Below are 23,492 nucleotides of genomic sequence, written 5' to 3'. Positions count from 1 at the left end.
CATTACGACTCATACCAGTAGCAAAATTACAGTTATGAAGTAGCAATGAAAATAATTTTATGGTTGGGGGTCACCACATCATGAGGAACTGTATTAAAGGGTCGCGGCATTAGGAAGGTTGAGAACCACTAGACGGAGAGCAGATGACACTCTCTCCAGGCTCCTGAACCAAATCTGACCACAGACGTTCCCTAGCAGCTCACAGGGGGCCCCTGCAGGATCTGGGGGTCCCCGCCCAGTACCCCCAACCCACCTGCAGCTCCTACCTGCAAGCTGCCACCCAGTCTCCCTCCACTCCCCTTTGCAAGCTCTTTGCCTTTCAAATCACCTCCTCCTCCTGGAACCCCCAGGAGCTGGGGCGGGCCCCTTCCATGTCCCCCTCTTGCCTGTGACTACACAGTCCCCACCGCCTTTCGCAGGTTTCTCCCAGCGGGCCCTCAGCTCCTTCTGGCCGGGCCCTGCCTTTTGTCTGTGTCCCCAGAATGAATGAAGCTCTGGGAGCAAATCCCCAACTTTCCTCCCCGTCCTCAAAAAGGGCAGTATTACCTTTGTCTGATGTAGGAATCTGTCAGGAAGCCAGCAGAACTGGGAATGTGCCCTCAGTTTATCCTACTTGGCTTTGAAAAGCTTGGGAAGCAACATGAAGTAGTAGTTGTGAAGATGCTTCAGGAATTTAAAAATGCTGACGGAACACTGTCACTGTCATTCCTAGCCATGTTCCCACACCTCATCCCCACAGCTCGCCTCTCCTCTCCGCTCCTCCCAGAACTAAAAGGGATTCCACAGGCACCTCCTTTGTGCATCCCTCTCTGGATACCCAGCCTCAAAGGCCTCTGATGCTGTTTCGCTCAGCGTCTCAGGCCCTGGTCACCTCACCTGAGAGACTGCATAGCCTCCCTTGGCCTCCTGGCCCTGGAACCGCAAGTTCAATGGCCCAGTTCAAGGAGGGGAGTTGATGGTGACCGAGGCCTCCTTCTCCGACCCCAGCTCACCAGCCGGGTGCTGACACAGGGAAATCCCTCTCGGTGTGAGTAAGTGGCCCTTGGTTGCCATCCAGTTGGCCCACCTCTTTTCTGGCCTCTCCCGGGCCCTCTGGGAGGACCATGGGACCCACCTGTGCTGCCGCTTTCAGGCCATCCTCTCCACTTCCAGACCCCGGAGACCCCAGGATCCAGCCAAGAATTGGGCCGCGCACCCTACAGAGCAGGAAACAGTTGTGTACCTGGTCTGGGCTTCACCCCCTCAGTCACTTCCGAGGAGGGAGCCTGGACAAGCTGGGGGAGCGCTGCCGACTGCCGGTGTCCACGAGAGGGGTCTGCAAGTAGAGACTGGGGGTGAGTGTGAGGGGACCCCGCTCCCAGGTCTGTCACAGGCACCGCTCATCACAGACCAGACTCTGGAGGACGCATGTATTGTACACCTAGTCGTGCCCACCACAGTTTTAGTCCGCACAACAGCTCTGCAAGGGAGGAACCATCCTTCTGATTCTACACAATAAGGAGTTTCTTTGGGGCTGATAAAAATGTCCTAAATTTAGGTAGTGCTGATTGGACAATCCTGTGAATGTACTAAAACCCATTGAATCAGACACTTCAAAAGAGTGAATTTTATCACAATAAAGCTGTTACCAAAAAAGAAGGAAAGGAAGAAGATAAGAGGAAGCCTGCTGCTGAGGAGGCAAACTATGCAGAAGATATAAACACCCAGGGTGGCCTCTGGCGCTCCTCGGCATTCATAGTGACAATAGCAATGACAGTCGCTAAAATCTGCTGGGTGCTCACTCTGTGCCAGGGGCTCTCCGAGGTCCTTTATATGCGTCCTCATTCAGCCCTCAAAGCCATGGTGAGGCGGGGTCATTGGTACCATTTTGTTAAATATATTTTCCAGATGAAAAGGAGACTCATTTCTAGCAAGTGATAAAATCTGATTCCAAAGCCCGGCTTTCAACCACTTCATTGCCCAATAACCAATTCCTGTTGCTAATGGCGAATGCCCTGAGGCTGGATGGGGCCTGGTCCATTCTTTAAAGAGCTCCCAGAATTAAAATAAGCACTGCTCCAAAACTCAGTTACCCTTCAACTAGAAGTGCTGCCTTAAGTCTATCCTCAGTGCCTCCTGCTGCCAAGCAAACCCATTTCCCATCCCATGCAGACCCAGGGCCAGCAGGGAGGACTGCCACGCACCATAGAAGCAGATGAAGGGTTGCAGGGAGGAGCAGACCACTGAATAAACTCTGGGGGTGTAGCGTACGTAGGTGCGGAACCCCGCACACAGTCCTGCCCCAAACTTGGGCACCTGCAGCCAGGTGGGGATGCTGGCTCCCAAGTCGCTGGACCAGCTTAGAGACCCAGAGGCCGCGTTGAAGTAGAGGCCAATCCAGGCCTCAGTCTCACTGGTGATGGACTTCAGGACCTCTATGCCTGCCTCATCAGTCACCATCTGTAGGTCGGCCAGGTCTGTGTGGTAGGTACGGCAGTACAGCAGGGCTGACAGCCATGTCATCCGTTGGTTAAACCGCTTGAAGGTCAGTCTGCCAATTTGGACCACCGCTGGGGGCAAAGAACAGAGAGACCACACACCTGTGATTTTAAACAAGGAAAGTTTGGAAAGGGCAAGCTTTGGCACCACCCGAGGGATTGATTCCGGACGGAGACCTGAGAAAGGAAACACCTCTGTTTGCAGAATTGGGAGTCACATCCTCAGATGCAAATGGGGCCCCTAACTCTGACACATACCTGTTCACCGAAGCCCATCAAGATTTGCCTGGCATTTCCCTCACTTCCCCTGTCTGAACTGATTTTTAAAGCACGTAGCACTCACCAGTCCTGAGCTTCGCAGGTGGATACATCATCTTTTAAAATCCTCACTATAACCCTGAGAAGTAGATGTTACCAACTCCATTTTATAGAGGAGAAGAGAAAGGCTTAGGGAGGTGATGACCTGCCCAAACTCATGCCATATCGCCTGGCAAGACCTGGCTGTGCCCACCGTGGAAAATTGTCATTTTTACTCTACAACTCCATACTCCATAACAGGCAGAAAACCAACTCCACAAGACTGGTTGATTGAGAAGTGTATTTCCTTTGCCATAGAATTTTTCTACACCAGACATGAAGGAGGGACATATCTTTAATACCAGGGCAGTGATATCCAGAGGGATATCCTCCACTCCCTACAAGAGGGATAGGCCTGGGCTGTTGAGGAGGTGCCTCCACACCTCACCCTCAAGCCATGGAGGTGGGGGCATCTGAAGAGCTGGGATGCAGCCTGGGCTCTGCCACTGTTTGATTGGGGCCCTTGACCAAGTCACCTCCGCCACTGGGTCCACTTAATAACAAAGGCACTGACTCTCTCCAGGGGTGTCAGCCTGGGGGCAGCAAAGCCAGGGATCCCACAGCGGGTGGAGGGGGGGGGGTCCCAGGTGTGGCAACCCTGCCAGCTGGTTTCAGTGGATAAGTGAAGCAGAAGGCAGGCTCCTGGGTCTGCACCTGGCTTTGGAGTGGTGGTCAGGCTGAGAATGGGCTCCTCAAGGTTGTAGCGTAGCTCCTCAGGATCTGGAAAACAGAAACAGACCTCGAGTTATGGGGCAGGTGTGGGCTGCCCGGGATCCTCTGCAGGCACCAGGAACTGCCAAGTTGAACTTGGGAGAAGCCTAGCTCAAGGTTAGACAGGCTCCTTTGTTCCTATTTACATATATTCTATAAAAGTATCTATTGAGCTATTTTGTATGGCAGATGGTATTCTGGGCCCTGGAAAAATAGCAGAAATAAGATAAGCAGGATCTTTGCTCTCAAAGAAAATAGCAGAAGGAACCCGCCTTGTGGCAAGGGCCAGGTCCTAAGGTGGGAAGGGGCCACATGGGTTTGAGGAGCAGAAAGCAGCCAGTGTAGCCAGGGGGAGAAATAGGACATGAGGCCAAAGAGATCAAGCAGATCAGGTGGCTACCAAGCGGTGTGATTCTAAGGACTGAGGGGACCTATTGAATGTGTGTAAGCAAAATGTCTGATTTACATTTTTAAGAGTTCCTTGGACAGAGCCCACTGTAGGTGGGGCAGACCCCGGGAGGAGGGGTGTGCTAGTGGGTGGGCCCGCAGAGAGAGAAGTGGGTAGAGTCTTGGTGGAGCCCTAGACACCAGACTTAGTATGGGAAAACATCTCATCACACTTCCTTGATGGGCTCCCATCCTAGCACAGCACTCCCACTGCATCCGGAATCCTAGGTCACACCTGGGCCACTGTGGGCTACATTTCAAGGCCCTGTGACAAACATGGTGGAGAATTGGGGACTCATCAGGTCAGTCCTCTGTGCCCCCTATTTGAGGGGTCAGGGTGGTATTGAGTTAGGCAGGCCTTGACTGACAGAGAAAAGCAGAAACTGTCATTTTTACCAGGAAAGTGCTCTCTAGTCTCTAACCATCCCCTATGTCATCTCAGACAAAGGTCAGTGGAATGGGCCACCTGGGCAGAGGGGCCAACCCAGGGCAAAGGTGACCAGCACCATGTGCATTGAGTACTGATGGGGGACTTCCTGCAGAGATGCCCCAAGGAGCTGGCCGCACCCACCACTTCCCAGAAGCAGGAAGCCCCCCAGAGAGTGACTGGCCTACTCTCCTCCCCTCCCTGCCCCCAGGAGACAGAACCACCCTGTGCTTTAAGAAAAGATGAGAAACCTTGAATTCTGCTCATTCCTGCACAGATACAAATGAATCCCCAACCTGCCTGCCTTCTTCCTCTCTTTCTTTTTTCTCTTCTCCTAAATCTTTAATTGGCAGAAGGAGGGGACAAAGTGGAACATTCCAGATTTTACTTTTTCTCTACCCTGATTTATACCCATTTCGCAGGCAGACTCTTGGAAATGAGGGACATAAGAGAGAAATGAAGGCTGGGCAATGTAGCCAATAGGGCTCAGGTAAGTGTTAATCCCCAGAAAGACCTGAGCTCTCGCTTTCATTTGCCCGTGAAAAGCGGCCCTGGGAGGAAGATCGTGTCCAGACTGTGGCTGTGAACACACCGTCGTAGCAGATGAAGGGCTTCTGAGCTGTGCACGAGGCGGCCCCCAGGTTGGGGACAATGGACACGGAGTACAGCGTGGCGCAGATGCCCTCCTTGAAGACGGGCAGCGAGCTCCATATCGGAGTGGAGAAGGTGGAACCGCTGGACCAGCTCAGGCCGCCGATGCGCACATTGTAGAAGAGGCCGATCCACGCCTGAGTGCTGCTGGTGAGGGTGTAGAGGGTCTTCATGCTGATCATGCTGTTCATGCTCTGCAGGTCGGCCAGGTCCGTGTGGTGCTCCCGGCAGTACCGCAGGGCATCCAACCAGCTCAGCTTGTCCTCCACCCTCAAGAAGGTCTTGCCGTTGCTCACCAGCTCCTGGACTGGGGCAGGAGAGGCTGTCACCATCACTGTATGGCCATCTCCACCCCACCCCTAGTTCTCAAGGCCAGCCTCTTCTCTTCCACTCTGTCCCTTGCGGCTGGCCCTCCCGTTGCCCATAGCTCTGCCTCTCGGCCTTTGCACAAGCTTCTCTCTCGTCCCCAGAAGAACTGGCCACCTCTGTGTGCTCCCTCAATCCCCATATCTCCCCCTTCCCTTTGCCCAGCTAACGACTCAACCCTATGCCCCATTCTGGGCAGGTGCTCTGCCTGTATGCACCTTGTCAGTACTTAATAATAGTAGATAGTGTTTACTGAGCACTCATGATATGCCCCCCGCTCATTGAATCCTTCCAGCAACCCCTAGGATAGGTGTCACTGCTTATTTGACCATTGAGGAAACCAAGTCCAGAGAATTGAGTGACTTGGCCACCCACCCAGTGGGTGGGGCTTCCAGGTCCAGGCCCTTAGTCATCCCATGTACCGCCCTGACATAGGTGTCCGGGGCTTGGAATAGGGGCCGCGCATAGAATCACCTGGGGAGCCTTTCAAATACACCAGTTTTCAGGCCCACCCTACAGCAAGGATCCGAATGTGCTGGGACCACATCAGAATTTTTTAAAAGCCCCCCGGGGAAAGGACCTTTTTGCTTGTCTGTCTCCTCCACCAGGTCCAGGCACCTTGGGAGCAAAGAACAAGCCATATTCATCATTTTCTCAGCAGCCAGCACATCAGAACGGCTCAATGTGTTGAAAATGAACAAACTAATGAGCAAATTATACTTTTCCTGGGAACCAGCCTCAAGACCTCAGTGTTCACTTCCTTGCTTCCTGACTCCATACCCTTGCCAGGGTCCCAGCAACTCTGCCCAGGTCCCGCGGTGCAGAGGGGTCGAGAGGGATGAAGGGTCTGGGGCCAGGATCTTGGGGATCCTAAGCCTTAAGGAACCAGCCTCAAGCCAGATGCCCGTAGGAGAGGAAGATAAGACAGAAGAACTGGCACACAGAGTGCCCAGCCTGTGCCCTCTGTGGGGGGCATGGGGAAAAGGACCAGGAAGGGACTTGCCAAAAGGAACGAAGCTCCTCATACCCACCAGAGTTCCAGAAGCCGCCTGTCGCTGAGAAGAATTGGAGAATCGCTGTCAGAGGAAAGGAATAAGTTATTCTTTCATATGATGTGTGAATCACTTGGACACTTTTTGTTTTGGTTAATCCTCACCAGAGGATGTTTTTTCCATTGATTTTTTTTTTTTTTAGAGTGGCAGGAGGAATCGGGGGGAGAGAAGGGGTGGGTGGAGAGAGAAATATCGATGTGAGAGAGACACATCGATGGGTTGCTTCCCATAGGTACTGGGGATAGAATCAGCAACCCAGGTATGTTCCCTTTACCAGAAATTGAACCATGACCCTTTGGGCTGACACTGTAACCACTGAGCCACTGGCCAGGGACACTTTGACATGTTTTATCCTAATCTGTTTAATTTTTTCAAATCACTGCCTGTGGCCCACCAAAGTAATGGAAAACCCTGCTGCCCCGCTGATCTCCTGGCTTCATGCAGTGTCCTGGGGCCTCCACCACTGTGGACTCCTGCACATGTCCTTCCGGCTGTCATTCTGTCCACACACAGATTCACCTACCTTCTGCTCCGTCCTGGTGCCCCCAGCTCATTAAATGGCTCCCTCCCTCCAGTGTCTCCAGCCCCAGCCCAGGAGTCACGGCTGGTTCCTCTTTTTCTCTCATTCCTGGCATCCAGTCTCACAGCAAATCCCGTCAGCTCTACCCAATGTGTATCTTGAGCCTTCATGAACTTTCCATTTCTTTCCATGCCCGCTGCCACCCTGGCCCAAGGCACTGGCCTCTCACTGGGGCTCACAGCACTGGCCCCAGGGGGTCTTGCTGCTGCCACAATCTTTTTATTTACTATCTTCTTACCGAATGTCTTTAACCCCCTAGAACATGAGCTCTGTGAAGCCACGCACCTATGAGACACTTCATTACTACCTGTTGGTTAGATGCCTCCCTGAGGATATGAGTGAGTGGAATGAGATGAAGCCAGCAGACTCTGGGTTCTGGCCCCTGGGCCTTGGAGGGAGAGGAGCAGGGGGAGAGGAGGCTGAGACCTCCGTCACCAGGCCGGGACTGACAGTTGAAAACATTGTTTTCCACTTTGTTTCCGCTTCAGCCTCAAAATCTGGGAACCTCAGAGGACAAGCACCCTTCCCTGGGACCCCTGCAAGGAGCCCAGTGTGTGTGTGGGGGGGGGGGGGGGAAGAGAGGTGCTCGGGGGTCCTTACCTGCTGCGCAGAGCAGGCCCCGTAGCCCCAGGCCCAGCATGGCTGCAGCACAAGGCAGGCTCCTCACCTCTGGCAGCAGCTGCACCTGAGCCTGTGGTCCCTTCCTTGCTCTCCACTCTCCTCCTTCCTACCCAAACTGCAGATTTTACTAAACAAATGCTTATTCGGTGCTTACTGCCTGCCAGCCATTGTGTGAGGTGCTGGGGGTGCAGCTGGAAGAGAGGGGAGAAGAGGTGTGTCCTCCTGCCAGTGGCGGGGAAGGCAACAGGGGTCAGGAAACTGATGAGCAGAGATGAGGGGAGCCCGGCTCTGGGGCTGGCTGCTGGGGCGGCAGGAGTGGGTGACAGAGGGCGGTCAGGTTAGGCCCAGGGTTCCTCAAGGGCCAGCGGGCCAGGAGTGGAAGGAGAGAGGGGCGATGGGGAGGGAGAAGGAAGGGCATGTGTGCCAGGCTTTGCTGGACTCTCCTCCCTCACAGCAGCCACACCAGCCAGCGGGGGAGGCCGGGACCCCTATGTCACACCTGAGAAAGTTGTGGCTCAGAGAAGTGAAATAACTTACTCAGGACATAGTGGGAAGCAGCAGGGCAGCAGTTCAGACTCGGTCACTGGCAAGTGTAAGGTGGGGAGGCAATGGGCCCCCACAAGTCCTACCCCAGTGAGGTCAGAGGCCTGCCCAGGACCAGGCTCGGCTCCCTGATTAAGCACAGACCGGAGACCAAGGCACTTTCTCTGGGGAAGCAAGAACAGCTCCGGCTCTGTCTTTCTCTTTCCTTCTCCCTCCTGCCCAGCATCCTGTTTATGCCCTGCTTCTCTCTGTTGCCCAGGGGGCTGAGCTTTTGGAAACCACAGCCTGGAAGACTTTTCTCTGCTCTCCACCCTTCACATCCTTCCCAGAGGGAAGAGCAAACAGCCCCTCTAAAAAGGCAAAGGCAAAAGCCGTTAATGTGTCCACAGGGACATCCTGCCATAGCATTCTCTTGTGCAGCGATGGCCTCAGATGACTCCGTCCCAGGGACAAAACCCCATTGCCTCGGCCTCTGAGGGTCACTCCCGGGGGATAGGAGGGAAGCTGGCCGTCCTGGCCTGGGAAACCCCCCCTACCCCCTGCCAGGACCCCGTCACTGACCACCTTTCTTGATTTAAGAGTCCTACTGGGCACCCTGGGGTTGAAATCCCAGTTTCTCTTTTCTCTGGAGAGACTGTGAGCTCCCTGAGAACAGGGACCGCGCCTGAGCCACAGAGCACTCACCCACAACTAGGACGGACTCTCAGTAAGGCTCTGTGCTATGGTTTGTGTTAGGAAGACTTGCTATTGTTATTCTCTGGATTCCCCCACCTACCTAGGACCCTGTCTGGCACCCAATGCTCTTGAATGCAGGGCAGGGGAGGGGACTGGTGATGAGGGAGGAGGACAGCCCTGCTCCCCAGGCCCGAGTTTCACTGGTGTTGTGTCAGGAAAGCCAGGCAGGGGGAAGGGGGAAGGGGAGAAGGCAGGAGTGGGCTCCCTCAGTGACCCAGGAACAAACAGAAGGTTTGCATGAGCTGCAGGAAGCAAAGGGGTTCATGGAAACTCCGTAGCATCTCCACCCCCCCACCCTCAACACACACACACACAGGACATCCTTAGGTAAAGGTTTACAATGTTCACTTTCCCATGGCCTATATAGACCTTTTCTCTCGGACCCACCAGATCCCCAAAGTGGAAGCTGCACCTCCCACCCTTGCTTTTTTAGATCAGGCAGGTGTTCTGCAAAGTGGTGGCTGGCGCCTGTCTGGGGTCTTGGTTAGAGATGTGCACTGTGGCCACAGCCAAGCACAGTCCAGCGGGCAGTTGGCCCATATGTACTGAATAAATGAGTGAGCCATGTGCTGTTGTTGACTGTATGGATGTGGACATGACCTGCTGGAGTCAGTTGTGCCTCATGGGGCCATTTCTGCCTGAGGGGAAGGTTCTGTACAGCCAGCCTAACACCCTGCACAGCTGGGGGAAGCAGCGGGCTCCCGACCAGTGGGCCTGTGCTCCCCAAGGCCGCTATTTGAGGCCTCTCTTCAGGACTGCCAAGTAGAGGGGCTGGGGAAGGGGGAGTGGGGGCACGGAAGGGATGGGGTTCCTACATCCGCATTATGTGTGAGGTCTGTGAACTTATCTTTGTTAACCCCAGTTTTATAAATGTCAATGGGAAATGCTGACATGGGACAGGGGCTGCCGTGGCTGGAACAGTCCACGCCCTTGGGGAGGAGGTTAAACGTGTTTGCTGCGTGGCCAGGCTGCCTGGGTTCATGTCCCAGCTCCCTCACCAGGCTCTCTGACTTCAGAAAATGCCAGCGCTGAGTTAAACAGTTTCTTCATCTGTAAAATAGGAATAATGATAGTGCCTACCTCTTAGGGTAGTTGTGTGGATTAAATAAACACATTCAAAATGCTTGGTTAAGACACTGTTTTATTACAGTGAATTCCCATATTCCTGGAGGTGAACCCTTGACCTAGTTCAAACCTGCAAGCAAGCCTGGCAGGGTCTCCAGGAAATCACTGAACCAGACAATCCAGGTCCACCGGCCCAGCACCCCTCTCCAGGGTGACACAGTCCCCTTAGCAATGGGACAGCCCAGTGTCTCTGTGCCTGAGCCATCCCATTCTGCCACAAGGAAAGGTGCTGCGTAGCCCCGGCCAACTTGCACAACTGTCAGGTATTCACCAAGCTGCAGGCAAGCCGCGGGAGGCAGCAGACTGGGGAGGCTGGGGTGCGCTTGAGCCGGGATTCACTCTGTTGAGAGCAGGTCTGAGAATGAGCCCAGAGGGGGAAGGGGGGTCCAGACAGAGGAAAGATATGGTGGTCAAGGGTTGCCCCAGAGAATCTGGAAAAAGGAGTATTTCCTCCTAGAAGGACGGATCCGGGGGGTCTGGGAAAACAGGCATCCCTTGCTAGGCTTTCTTGTGATTCATAAATGTTGGTTTTTTTACAGTTTGAAGGCAAGACCCTCCCTGAGCAAAAGGATTACAGCTTCCTTTAGTGCCGTGTTCTGGAAGCTGAGGGACGACATGATGGGTGATGATGGATTGAGGAGGAGGAAGAGACAGGTAATGTGATAGTTAATTTTACGTGTCAACTTGACGAAGCCACAAGGTGCCCAGGTAGTTGGTCAAACATGATGGTGTGTGTGTGTGTGTGTGTGTGTGTGTGGTGGTTCTATGAGATGCACAGTTGAGTTGGTGGACTGAGCAAAGCAGAGTGCCCTTCCAGTGCGGGCAGGCCCCCTCCAGTCGTGAGGAAGGAGTAGAAATAAAGGTCAAATAGAAAGAGTTCTTCCTCTCTTTCTGTGGACTGTTTTGGAGCTGGGACATGTGTACTTGGACTGGAACTTACACCATTGTCTCTCCTGGGGCCCCAGCCAGCAGAGGGCAGATTGTGGGATCCCGTGAGCCAATCCCTTGAAATAAATCGGTTTACAGGTAGGTAGACAGGTAGGTCTCCTGTTCATTGTTTCTCTGAAGAACCATACAGGTAACCCAGTGGAAGGCAAAATAGAAAGCCTGTAGAAGGCCCTGGGGTCTGGAGGAAGGAGGCCCGCTGAGGTTCCCAGTGGGGTCAGCGAGGCGAATCTGATGGACCCCAGGCCAGCACTGCACCTCCTTCCTGCGGACTCCAGGGCTTCCATGTTTCCAGTTCTCTGAGAGCTGAGGGAGGTCCATGTACAACCCCCCATGGTGGTTGCATTTATGAAGATCCCCTGACAGGCACCCCTCGGAGATAATGTGGGTTTTGTTCCAGACCATTGCAGTAAAGTGAGTCGTAATCTTTTTTTTGTGGGAGGAGGGCTTTGCCTTAAATTTGTAAAAAATATAACGTATGTGAAGCGTTATAAACCAGGGTCTACCTTTATTTCCCGAGGACCTCTGAGGACAGGCATGTGTTACCTGCAGCCCCCTCTGACGTGGTGGATTGTCAGCTTAACGCACACACAGCTCAGAGGGCACCTTGCTCTGCGGTGCTGGAGGACGTGCAGATTTAAGCCCAGTCCAGACTGCCGCGTAGTGAGTGTGACAAGGCCAGATGAAGGTGAACGGGGGCCAGGTGGCGCAGGGAAAGCTGCTTTGTATGCAGCACTCCTGCTGGGCCGGCTAGGAGCCATGCTGAGGAGACAGGGCCCAGCGTGGAGGGGGTGGTCCCTGACGAGGGAGGGAGCCTGTCACCATCGTCATCTGAGGGCCAGGCTGCTGTTGGTGCTGGGCAAGCCTGTCATGTGGGGGTAGCAGGGCCCTGCCTGGCTCCTGTGCTGGGGTTTAGGGAAGAACCTGGGTCAAGAGGAACTAGGGTACTGGGAAGCCCTCAACGCCAGGAATGGGGTCCAGCAGAACACGGCAGAGAGCCAGCTCCAAGAACTGGGCCATGCCCCTCCCCTGGGCTCCCTCACCATATTGTAAGTGCCACTCTGTTGTCACCTCTGTCGGTGATGAGTTCTGGGGGCCAGGGCCCTGCAGAGTGCTTGGCACATAGCAAGTGTCCTGAACCAATAGGGGACTCGATGTGCTGTCCCTGCACAGTGACCTTGAGCTCCTCGCTGAGAGCCGGCCTGGCCCTGAGCCTGGACCAGGGAAGCCTGGCAGGAGGTGTGGGGCTGAGGGCGGGGCAGGCCCCAGCAGTCACAGCTCTCTGGATGGGTTATACTGTCACGGCTTTTAGAGGGGTGAGGACACAATGGAATCCCTTTTGTTTAATCAAGAATTAGGTAAAAATAGCCCTGCCAATGTGGTTCAGTGGTTGAGCATTGACCTATGAACCAGGAGGTCACAGTTTGATTCCTGGTCAGGGCACATGCCCGGGTTGCGGGCTTGATCCTCAGTAGGGACATGCAGGAGGCAGCTGATCAGTGATTCTCATCATTGATGTCTCTCTCTCTCTCTCTCTCTCTCTCTCCTCTCTCTCTCTCCCTCCCTCCCTCTCTGAAATCAATAAAATATGCTTTTTACAAACTTATAAAAAATACAGTAACACTTTAGGGGGCTCGGCAAATGGGTGGCTTACTTCAGTGTTTGATTCAATGCAAGTGGTCTTCCCTAGGGAGCCACTTTCACAGAAGTTTTGCCACACAGAGGCCTCCCTCCTCAGCTTCAAGCTGGAGCCCAGGGCCCCAGAGGTTCCCTTGTCACATGGTCCGGTGCCTGCAGGAGGTCAGAGAGGTCTGCAGGCTCCAGCATGGGCCTGGGACAGACCAGCATTGCTGTATTACAAAGCCTCGACCAACAGCGTCATTATTGTAATCTCTGTCTCCACGTGCCAACCCATTGGCCATTCAGGTGACAGAGGTGGATCCCGAACCCGAGCTCTCACTCTGCCAGTTCGCAGCTGCTAGGAGGTTTATCCCTGCTCCAGTGTCCACTGCAACCTTCCCTTTCAGACCTTCTCTGCTACCTCCCTTGTGTGCTAAAAACAGCAGAACGCTCAATCCAGTTTTCTTATGAGGGCACTTGTGATAAGACGGAGGAAATGCACTGGGAAGGTGTGGCAGAGATTGGCTACCTACTCCTTAAGCTCATTTTCTCTTATTCTTGGGAGAACCTTGGTCGCATGTCTCAGCATCCTTTGCAGTTGGGTGTGGCCTTGTGGTTGTGGTCTAGCCAAAGAAGTGGGAGCGATGCAGGCTGCTCCCAGGACCGAGGCTGGAACCCTCCCACGTGATCCTCGTGGCAGCCAGGCAGAAAGTACAGTTGAGAGCCAGCTCAACTGCAGGGGTTAGGGGCACAGCCCCCGTGCAGTTTTCAATCCACGAATAACTTCTGACTCCTCAAAACGTAACTGCTAACAGCCTGCTGTTGACAGGAAGCCTCACCATTAACATGTATTTTCTATCTTATATGTATTATATACTGTACTCTTATAATAAGGCTAGACAAAAGAAAATGGTAGGAAATCGCAAGGAAAACATTTATAGCGCTGTACATATTTATTGAAAACAAAAATGTGCATGTAAGTGACCCATGCAGTTCAAACCGGTGTTGTTCAGGGTCGACTATAATCCCTCAACAAGAGCCATCCAAAGAGGATGCACCCAGTTTCATTGCTTCCGTGCCAAATGGGGATTTGGAGGTGTCCGATGTACAGGGAAGGCTGCTGGGGACTAGGATGGCAGCTGTAGAGAGCCTGCAAGCCCAGAGGCCGGCAGAGCCAGGAGTATAGCTGCCCTCCTCTATTTGGACTCCACCAAGGAGGCAAAGGGACATCGGCCAAGCGAGGTGGCCGAGGGGCCATATTTGGCAGGAGCAGGGAGCCTCTGATGGTTGGTGGCTCTTTATCTCCCACGCAGGCTACTCTGTAACTGCCGGCTGTGGGCAGAGGAGCAGGTCCCCCTCGCTGGGTCCCGAGAGGCCCTGACAAACACGCCCCTGTCGTGCGAATGCACAGGAGAAAAAAGCCCGTAATCCTCACACAATACCTTCGCTCTGAGGTGTCACTTACCGTTAGATACATCGAATTAGCTGGAGATTTACATTCTTCTGTTCACAATATTATGTTTTGTTCCTGAAATAGAGGTCCTAGAAGTTCCCATGGTAGAAACTGGATCATTGTTCCATAGAAACAATATAATAGGATTATGATTCCAGCCCAAATCAGGCACACTATTTATAGAGATGATCAGAAATTGCATAGTAACCAACGTGTCAACAAGCAAAGGTGACCATCCTGATGTGGTAAAGCTTTATGAGGCGTCTGTAAATCAGTCCAGTAGGATAATGCAGTAGCCAATCACATTAAATCCCTAAAAGATGTATGTGAGAGGTTCTGGGGTAGGAACCAGCGAGCCCCTCTGGCTGAGGGCTGTGCCCGACCCTGGGGGTTGTTCCCAGGCTGTTGTGAGAGCCAGTCACCTGGGTCAGGTCCATCCGAGGGGGCCTGGAGACCACAGCCGACAGGATCCTGGGCACCTGGATGAAATATTGTCCCAATCCAAGGCCTTTAGAACGCTGGGCCACCCAGTGGTCAAATAGGTCCTACAGCAGGGGTGACATTCATGTTCTCTGGGCTACCTGTGGCTGAGCTGGGCTTCATCGTAGCCTAGATCCTGGGATTCTATCCCCTGCAATCACAAGAGACCAGACCCAGAGGCCTAAGGCCAGTTTTCAATCCCCTCTTCCCCACCAGCCTTTCCACACAACTCTGTCTTCAAGAAGCTGAAAACCTTTGGAAAGGAAATCAGTGGCGTCGTTGGAGAAGAGAGATGTGTGGCTGCCTCTGTGTCTCCACTGTGAATGCTCCTTTTCCACCAAATCCAGTGGAACCTGGGTGGGCGTATGCGCCTGGCCCCATACCAATGGGTGTTGCCAGGGACGGGGGTTAGGAAGAGCGGAGCTGGCATCTTCAGGAGGAACTGCCCACAGCTTGCAGGGAACAGTTATGCTGCAGCAACACCCAATGTCGCTGTGTCGCCCTAGTGCTTTGTGCAGTGGCGACATCTTAAGAAGGAAACAGGTTTGTCAAGCGGATTTCCTGAGCCCTCCCAGAGCGCATCCATGACGACAGTGAGGTATTGGGAGCCTGATGGTGAGCATCGTGAGAAGGCACAAGCCTGGAGCTGTGGGTCTCATTCAATGTCTGTCCAAACGATGGTGATTTACGTGTGTAATTTATAGAGCAGTTTCACAAGGAGACCTTGATTTCTTTGAAGACCCAGTTTCCTGATGGGTAGGCCATGGGCTCATGGGATCTGCTTGGCTAGAAGGAGGCTCAGGGAGCAGCAGCTCAGCCCAGCCAAGCAAAGGCAGGAGATCTGCAGCCACAGCGAGGAGGAGATGCTGCCACATCCGGTAACTTCAGTCGCAGCCAGCCAGTTTCACTGGAGTGGCACGCTCAGGCCCTGGGGTTTTTATAAAGCTCCGTGAGGGTGAGGGGGCTGGGAAGCTCCCCACCACTCCCTCCCTCCCCACCCTGAACAGAGTGACAGTCATATTCTCCTTTGGTTGTGGCAGAGTAAGAGCAAGGGCTGTCACCAGGTTGGGGGCTGTGAAATAACCCCCAGGAAATGCAACAGAAAGGCCGCAGGTGGCTCCCAGGAAGTCCCAGTGCTCGTGGCCTCTGGGCAGGACAGGCGCAGGCAGGGTTGGATTGGAGGGAGGTGCAAGGAGTCATTTCGAGGTGTGTTTGGCATGGACCTCACATGCAGTTTGCGTTGGTTCCTGCACCCCTGTGCTGCCTGTCCTCTATTCCCAAACTGTCCTTTTTGGAAGCAACTAGTATTCTTTAGGATCTGCCCCCCCCCCCCCCCCATCCCTGAGGCTTCTCACCTTTAGCATTGCCCACGGGTGACTTCTTGCCACAACCCTCTTCCAGGATGATGAAAGAAGCAGGAGCAGAGACTGGTGGTGGGGAGAGGGGACAGGGCCAGCCGTGCAGTCAGGGAGTCAGAACTCATCCTGCCGAGACTGAAGCTGCCCCTTCCCCGATCCCGCCCCCCGCCACCCCCCACAGGACAGAAAAACCCAGGTTAGCACAGTACCTGCACCTTAGACCAGAGAGGTTTCTCAACCCAAGACAGCTTCCAGTCCGAGGGAGGGTCCATCCCTGTCAGGAGAGCGTGGCAGAGGGAACTGTGGGCTCCGGAAGCCAGTGTGCGGGCAGACACCTCCTCCTGGTCTACTCAGCAGGGAGACGAGCCTACTGGGGAGGAGCCAGCAGTTCTTGCTTCTCCTGAGCTGTGCCCTGTGCCTCTGGGTGGACTTTGCAGGACACCTTCCCCCACGCGGCAGTCAGACCTGAGTCCCTCATCTCAGCGGCCAAGGCGCCCCAGGCTCACAGCTGCGGTGACACTCCAGGGTGGCGTGTGGGTGCTGGGCATTGTGACCTCAGCTGCTCCACACACAGGTGGTCACCCGGCCCTCACCTGGGCCTGCAATCTGCACAGGACAGTGGCCTGGTCACAGGGCCCGTCGTGGGGAGGTTGGGAAAAGAACACTCTGGCCTCCTCCATCATGTCGGCCAAGAAGGCAGAACTGAAGAAAGCAAACCTGGTAAAGGAGAAAGGGCTGGACCCTGGGGGGCCTCTGAGCCCCCATGAAGGGAGGAGGGGTGGGGGTGGGTACAGAGACCCCCTGATGAAAGCTGGGCTTCTCTTTCTCTGTCTGAGCATGAAGTGACCGCTTACCCCGGAAGGAGGGTGGGACTGATTCCTGGCCTCGATCTGGGAAGGAAAGCAGCCTCGGCTGGCTCCCTCCGGGACAAGGACCCATAGTACCAACCCCACCCTACTCCTCCCGAGGGCATGACCCCACCCAGGCCTGCGCCAGGCCTGCATCTAATGGGCATGTCTAAGGTGTACAATAACTTTATTATATAAATATAATTATCTTCCTCACTTTACAGATGAGGAAATGGAGGCCAGAAAGACTAAACAGCTTGCCCAAGTTGGCATGGCCAGTAGGGAGGACAGCTGAGATTAGAACCTGAGTCTGCGCTCCTGAAAGAGTACTTATGTGGCTTCTTAAAGTTCCCATAAAATTCCTCTCTGCCCAGGCACCCCCAGCAGGGAGAGAGCTGCCTGCTGAACAGGCAGGTGATGCTCATGAGAGATGTGTAATTGGAGTTGTCCTGAGTCGGGGGCTGGGGGACATGCGGGCTTGGGCTCAAGCACAGTTCGACAGGCAGGGCCGGGTGAGGGTCCTCCTGTCAGGGCCCGGGGGTAGCCACCCTGGTCCTGATGCCTGTATCCCAACTGCCTCTCTCCGCAGAGCAAGAACTACAAGGCAGTTTGCCTGGAATTGAAGCCAGAGCCGAGCAAAGTAAGAAGCTCTTTTGAGCCCATGCCAGCACCCAGGCCTGAGAGCTGTGGGGAGCTGACCTGGAGTCAGGGGTCATTCGCTTTGCTGTGGCCAAGACCTGTCCCAGGTGCTGGGGGTACACTGAGAGACAGACAAGCTCTCTGCTCTCATAGAATGTCACACTAGTAACTAATCGGATAAATGCACACATCAGGAAACAAAATCAGTAGTGTTAGTGCCACATAGAGAATTAAAACGGAGATCTGACGGGGAGGCTGCTATAAATCAGGGGTCAGGATCGGCCTCTCTCTGCGCTGAGAGCTGAAGGATGAGACTCTGGCCACTCAAAGACTAAGGAAGAGCACTGTAGGTCGAGGAAGCAGCTGTGCAAAGGTCCTGAGGCAGGAGTGAGCCTGGCTGCTCAGGGACAGAGCTGAGGCCCAGGAGGGGAGAGGAATGAGAGGAGCTCAGAGAGAATTGAAGGATGGAGGAAACTGCTGCACAGGTGGGGCCACCAACTCCCCTCTGTCTACCCTGGCTGGGAGGGAGAAACAGAACCTCGGGGTGGTCTCTCCAGCCTTATCTACTCCACACCTGCAATTTCCAATACCCTGTGTTTCTGGTTTTAATCAACAGACATATGAATACAAAAGAATTAAACCAGAAGGGCCATTTACCAAAACGGGAGGGACGAGGGAGCTAAAGGTAGGTGTTTGAACCCAGGCTGCAGGGGTGGGGTCAGCCCAGTGAAGAGGGGCTGGGCAGCTAAACAACTTCCATGGGGGATAAACTGTGGCAGCGGGCCCTGTGACTCCATTCTCTTCAGTTCTTTTGGTTTGTTTCCTTTAACTCTTTATTGTGAAACTAGAGGCCCAGTGCATGAAATCATGCACCAGTGGGTCCCTCGGCCTGGCCAGCGGGATCAGGCCGAAACCGGCTCTCAGACATCCCCTGAGGGGTCCCAGATTGCGAGAGGGCACAGGCCAGGCCAAGGGACCCCACTGATGCACAATTGGGGCTGGGGAGGGACGCGGGAGGTTGGCCAGCTAGAGAGGGACTGCAGGAGGGCTCCAGGGCGTGTCCGGCCCATCTTGCTCAGTCTTGATCGGTTGGACCTCAACAGCAAGCTAACCTACCAGTTGGAGCATCTGCCCCCTAGTGGCCAGTGCATGTCATAGAGAACGGTTGAGCGGCCTTAGCATATCATTACATATTATGCTTTGATTGGGTGAACGAACGACCAAATGACCAGACACTTAGCATATTAGGCTTTTATTATATAGGGTAATTTCAGACTTAGAGAAAAGTTTCAAAAAATGACACAATGAATTCTAAGTATACCCTTTGCCCAGATTCCCCAAATGTTGGCATTTAATCATGGTTCTTTCCCTCTGTCTCATATATTTATATATTCACACACATACACACACACACAATGAATATATATATTTCCTGAACTATTTGGTAGCATGTTTCTCTCAAATTTTGGTATAAATTTCCTAAAAACAAGAACACTCTCTTATATGGCCAGTAATATTATCAGGTATCAAAACTAGGAAATTAACTTTGACACAGTATTCATCTACAGCCTTTATTCTAATTTCAACAATGACCCCACTAATGTCTTTCATAACAAGAGAAAAAACAGCCTTTTAGTCTGGGACCCAATCTTGGATCACACATTGCATCTGGGCTGTGTGTTCTTAGCCTCCTGTCACCTGGAACAGTTCTTCAACCTTTATCTCTTGGACACTGGCATATTTTAGGATTAGAGACCATTCATTTTGTAGAATGAGCCTTATTTGGGGTTGTTTGTACATTTTTGGCGGCCATATCCCAGAAGTGTCAAAGGCACATGATGTCTGGATGTCCCACTCTCTCCTGTTTTCTTTCTTTTTTAAAACATATTTTTACTGATTTCAGAGAGGAAGGGAGAGAGAGAAAAAGAGGTGCAGGGACAGAGAAACATCAATGATGAGAGAGAATCATTGATTGGCTGTCTCCTGCATGTCCCCTACTGGGGATCAAGTCCACAACCCCAGGCATGTGCCCTCACCAGGAATCGAACCGTGACCTTCTGTTTCATAGGTAGATGCTCAACTACTGAGCCACACTGGCCGGACTCTCCTATTTTCTTAGTAGCCTCCTTTCTCTCCTCCCTGATGGGAAGTCTCTCTGTCCTTCCTTATCCACGCCCCTGGATCTTTTCTTTCCTCCTTTGGCACTTGCCCTTCCATCCAAGACATTTCTTTACTCTTCCTCTTCCCAATTTTATTTCCTCAGAATGATCTCAGGGAGGTGAGGGAAGAGCTCAAGGAAAAGATGGAGGAGATAAAACAGGTAACAGGATGGGACTTTCCAGAACTTGAAGGTGAAGGGTAGCTTCCAGGAAAGTGCAGTGCCTGACTTTGAACAGAGAAGGAAATCACGAGTTGCACGGAGAAAGCACTCCAATAAACTCAGCCCAAATCCCCTAGAGCAGTGGTCGGCAACCTGTGGCTCCTTGAGTGTGGCTCTTCCACAAAATACCACGTGCGGGCGCACACGTACAGTGCGATTGAAACTTCGTGGCCACACTCCAGGGGCCAAAGAACCGCATGTGGCTCGCGAGCTGCAGTTTGCCGACCATGGCCCTAGAGCATTTAAGTGTTGGGCAGCTTAGGATAGTTACTAGTATTTGTTTGATGCTTCAACCCAATGATTGAGTGATGAGGACTCCTAAGGTGTCTTAGGGATAAGGTTGGGGAGATATAACTTCAGTGACAGAGAGGGGCTGATTGGAATTTGGGGGCAGTCAGGACCAGTTCAGTTTTTCTTACTCACCTCCCCTTAGCAAGCTGCAGAGCAAGACCTCTTCTCTTGTTTCCTTGATGGGACAACCTAGAGCAGGGGTGGGCAACCTTTTCGTGAGTGCATGCCAAAACCAGTAAAATCTCTGACTCAAAATTCTTCTGCATGCCAACCCTAATTTTTTGAGAACATGTTACGCCTACTTGATATTTCTTAAGGTGTACGTATGTGAAGATCCTTGAAGAAAGAATAAAATTCATTCAAGCGACAAAAACACAGTATATGATGATGAAAAACACATTTATTTTTTAATGTATACATGTACACTGATAGTCTGACAGAAAACTTTATGACTCCGTTTGATATGATCAGTGGGACTTTTGCTGCTGCATCACTGATGACAGAGATTTTACATCAGGTTTATATTTCGTGACCTTCAGAAATATGCACGAGCTACTACTTTCATCTGTCAGGCTACTCCTATTATGAGACTTAACAAAATTCATCACTGAGAACAAAGATTTACAAGCGTATGTGGATGAAACCAAAACACTGGTCAGATCTAGGAAGGCAGGGAGAGTTAAGGCAGAGGCATAGAAATTGCTCCTCCCCTCTCTCGTCAATCCATGTCTATGGTCTTTAAGATAACTTGGTATGTAAAATTATTTATTTATTTAAGATGCACCTACACTGAATTTATCTGAAAAATAAAGTCGATATTAAGAAAAAAATTGTAAATGGAAGATTATAAGAGAGAATTTCGCGTGCCAGCAAAAGTTACTGGCGTGCCATGTTTGGCACACGTGCCAGGGGTTGCCCACCCCTGACCTAAAGCATCCTTACAAAGAAGGGGAATGCTCACGTGAGAAGGTGTCACTGCAGCTGTGGTCTGAGCTCCACATGGAAGCCTGGCAGTGGCCAGATCTAAGTTGTGCCAAGGCTGGTAGTGGTGACTAGATACTAACTGCACCCTAGTCCCTTCCCTGACCCCTTGAGAAGAAAGTGGCTTTAATGGGCCATGATTAGTCCATTCCTTGAGCTTCATCCAGCTCACTCCAGCAGAGCAGCTGCTGCCCTTTGCTTAAAATGACTCCACGGTCAGTAATATAGGCTCTGTGCCTTTCTTCCTTGTTAGATAAAATGTGTAATGGACAAGGATTTTGATAAACTCCAAGAATTTGTGGAGATTATGAAGGTAAGCATTTACATGGGCCAGTACCATCCTAGGATTTGTGGAAGGCAATACCAGGCCCTGCCCCAAATTCTATTGCAAGGAAGAATTTACAGGTGAGTAACAAGCTAAATGATAACTCTATGTCACTTTATTAAGAGTTGAGAGACGTGAGTAATGAAGGTGGGCTGGAGTAACCAGAAAAGTCCTTACAGAAAAAGTGAGTCTTCCGGTGCCCTGCACGCTGCTTTGAAGGCTTAATGCAAATCTAACCAAAAGCCCAATAAGATTATTTTTGAACTCAATAGTCACTAAGAGGATCATCTAGATACTAGAACCGTGGTTCTCAGACTTTGGTGTGTTGCAGAATCACCAACACAAGTAAACACAGCAAAGTCCCTATTTCAATGGGACCTGCAACTACCCCTACTGGATATTAAAACTCATAATAAAGCCACAATAATCAAGTTACGGTGGAACAGCCCAAGGATAACCAGCACAGAGAACCCTATAAGAGCCTCTCTGCCTGGGTACAATGAGGATACTTGTGAGGATTCCTAAAATTCACATGCCCAGGCCCAGGCCCAGATTAACAGGCTGGGGTGCAGTTGTGATGCTCTCCCCGGATGAGAACCCGGTCCTCAGCACCTCTGCAGTAGCTACTCACCTGGCTGCACTCACCTGAACTGTGGCTCTGACCTGCCCCCTTATACCCAGGCTGCACCCCATAACGAAATTGCATCAGAACGTCTTGGGATGAGGTCCAGGGTCAGTAGTTTTTAAAGTCCCCATATGATTACATTGTACACTCAAGTTTGGGAACCTTCCTCCCAGCTCTATAAAATTTAAAATACAATGAAGATGTTTTTTTAAAGGTCAGCGAGAAGGAAAGGATTATGTAATATTAACATTACTTGACTATATGAAGAGAAGACTTAATTCACTTAACTCTGTAAACTGAAATAGTCTACAACATGAATTTAAATATTAAAAAACAATAAGGAGAAAGGGTGTATAAGTATTTAACCAGATGTTCTAAGCATAAATACAATGGGAGAAATCACAAAAGAAATATTGATATATTTAACAATATTTTAAAAAATTGAAATTATCACAGAAAAGCACCATAAACAATTAAAAAGCCAACAACAGTTTTGGAGAAACAATTTTTTCCCACAAATATGAATATTTCCACATATAAAGTTCATACAAATCAATAAGAACCAGAAAGACAGCCAAAACCGGTTTAGCTCGGTGGATAGAGCGTCGGCCTGCGGACTGAAGGGTCCCAGGTTCGATTCCGGTCAAGGGCATGTACCTTGGTTTCGGGCACATCCCCAGTAGGAGGTGTGCAAGAGGCAGCTGGTCGATGTTTCTCTCTCATCGATGTTTCTAACTCTCTATCCCTCTCCCTTCCTCTCTGTGAAAAATCAATAAAAATATATTTAAAAAAAAAAAAAAGAACCAGAAAGACAAATGGGAAAAGGGCGGGAACAGATAATCCACAGAAGGGAATATAACTAAAAAGTAATAAGCATTAAAAGAGTTTACCTCATGGGTAATCAAATAAATGTAAATGAAAACAATGATTAGATTGTCACATTCAAACAAGCACAGTTTTAATTTATGATAATTATAGATAAGATAGGAATGCTTTCGTACTGCTGCTCAGAGTTCAAGTTTGTACAAAGCTGAAAAGGAATTAGACTATAAGTATCAAAAAGCACTTAAACCCCTTGACTTATCAGTTCCAGTTCTCAGAACTTAACCTCTGAGAATAACCAGAAAAAGTTGGAAATAACCACAATTTTAACAGTAGAAAAATAGGCAAGTAAGTTATGGTATATTCATATATGGAAAATTAGGAACTGTTAGAGACAGTGCTTAGGAAGAATGCTTGTAATGAGAAGTAAAATAGGCAAGATGCAAGGCATGTGTACAGGCTGAGCTCAACTAAATGGGAAAAAATGGGTAAATGAACATATAGAAAAGGGACTGGAAAGAAATATGCCAAAAGGGTTATTGTTATTTCTAAATGATGACAATTTTTTCTTTTATATTCCTCTGTGTTATCCAGATTTTCTGCAAAGGGCATGTGTTATTTCTTTGGTAAAAT

The 23,492-nt window shown here is 51.4% G+C and overlaps 1 protein-coding gene across 1 annotated transcript in view; it reads left to right on the top strand.

Annotated features, from left to right (window-relative positions):
* Positions 1–23,492, top strand: part of TEX35 (testis expressed 35) — a 75,724-nt gene that overhangs the window by 20,065 nt on the left and 32,167 nt on the right. The window contains exons 3-6 of the mRNA XM_036344078.1: positions 10,632–10,746; positions 18,052–18,120; positions 19,699–19,755; positions 21,341–21,400. Of these exons, the coding sequence (XP_036199971.1) occupies positions 10,632–10,746; positions 18,052–18,120; positions 19,699–19,755; positions 21,341–21,400 (301 nt within the window). The remainder of the gene's footprint in view (positions 1–10,631; positions 10,747–18,051; positions 18,121–19,698; positions 19,756–21,340; positions 21,401–23,492) is intronic.

This window comes from Myotis myotis, unplaced genomic scaffold (genome assembly GCF_014108235.1).
Source record: "Myotis myotis isolate mMyoMyo1 unplaced genomic scaffold, mMyoMyo1.p scaffold_m19_p_18, whole genome shotgun sequence".
NCBI lineage: Eukaryota > Metazoa > Chordata > Mammalia > Chiroptera > Vespertilionidae > Myotis > Myotis myotis.
Note: the sequence above shows the minus strand (reverse complement) of the source record. Positions and strands in the feature narration are given on the sequence as shown.